At 55.1% G+C, this 875-nt stretch overlaps 1 protein-coding gene across 1 annotated transcript; it reads right to left on the bottom strand.

Annotated features, from left to right (window-relative positions):
- Positions 1–223: 223 nt before the first annotated feature.
- Positions 224–541, bottom strand: LOC129690817 (high mobility group protein HMG-I/HMG-Y-like; the record flags this gene model as incomplete). Its single annotated transcript, XM_055626663.1, has 1 exon — positions 224–541. A coding segment is annotated over one exon (318 nt), but the record flags the coding sequence as incomplete, so codon positions are not given.
- Between the last annotated feature and the right edge of the window lie 334 nt (positions 542–875).

Genomic DNA, 875 nt, shown 5'->3' with positions numbered 1-875 from the left:
CAGCAGGATGGGCTGCAGCTGAGTGGGAGGTTAGCCTTGTCGGGAGAGAGGGCAGGTGTGGCGGGGAGGAGGGCACGGGGCCGAAGCCTGCCCCCGTGGGTGCCGCAGAGCCTGCAGCTAGTGCGGGAGTGTGCAGTGGGGGCGGGGAGGGCCCTGGGAACAGGGTTTCCAGTCCCAGGGGAAAAGCTGCTCCTCAGTGGCCAAGGAGCAGGCTCTGTGGTGGTTACTGCTCCTCCTCCGAGGACTCCTGGGAAGCGCTCTCTTCCTCCTTCTCCAACTTCTTGGGTCTGCCCCTTGGTTTCCTCCTTGGAGCTGTGGTAATTTTCCGTGTTTTGGCGGTTCCCTTGTTTTTGCTTCTCTTTGGTCGGCCCCGGGGTCTCTTCGGTGTTGGCACTTCACTGGGCTCCTTCTGGCTCCCTACCAGCGCTGTCCCAGGACTCACCGGAGGCTGCTTGCGTGGCCTGCCATGGCCTCCCTTCTCAGCCCCGTCCTTTTCCTGCTTGGAGGCCAGGGCCTGGCTGGACTTCGAGCGAGCACGACTCACTCATCTTCCTTCTCTCTGGGGCAGTTGAGAGAGCTTTCTTGGAGCCGCGCCAACACCAGAAATAGCCCCGACTCGGAGTTCCAATTAGAGGCCACAATTCAGTTTTTAAGTCTGTTTTGTGCCCCTGATAGATCAGTAGCAGTTTGATTACAATAATTTTTCGTCGTCTGCATTGACCTGGTGTTTGAGTTATATTGTATCTAAGCAGACTCCACAATAGAGTCATCTTGCTGGCTGTTGAGCTTACTTTAGTAAGTTGAGAGTAAGGGCTCTCTTTTAATTCTTCTACATATGGACATGTATAGTTCCCTATTTAATTCCATAAAATGCA

Source organism: Psammomys obesus, unplaced genomic scaffold (genome assembly GCF_907164565.1).
Source record: "Psammomys obesus unplaced genomic scaffold, mPsaObe1.curated_primary_1811, whole genome shotgun sequence".
NCBI lineage: Eukaryota > Metazoa > Chordata > Mammalia > Rodentia > Muridae > Psammomys > Psammomys obesus.
The sequence above is the reverse complement of the archived record's forward strand: the minus strand, read 5'-3'. Positions and strand labels throughout refer to the sequence as shown.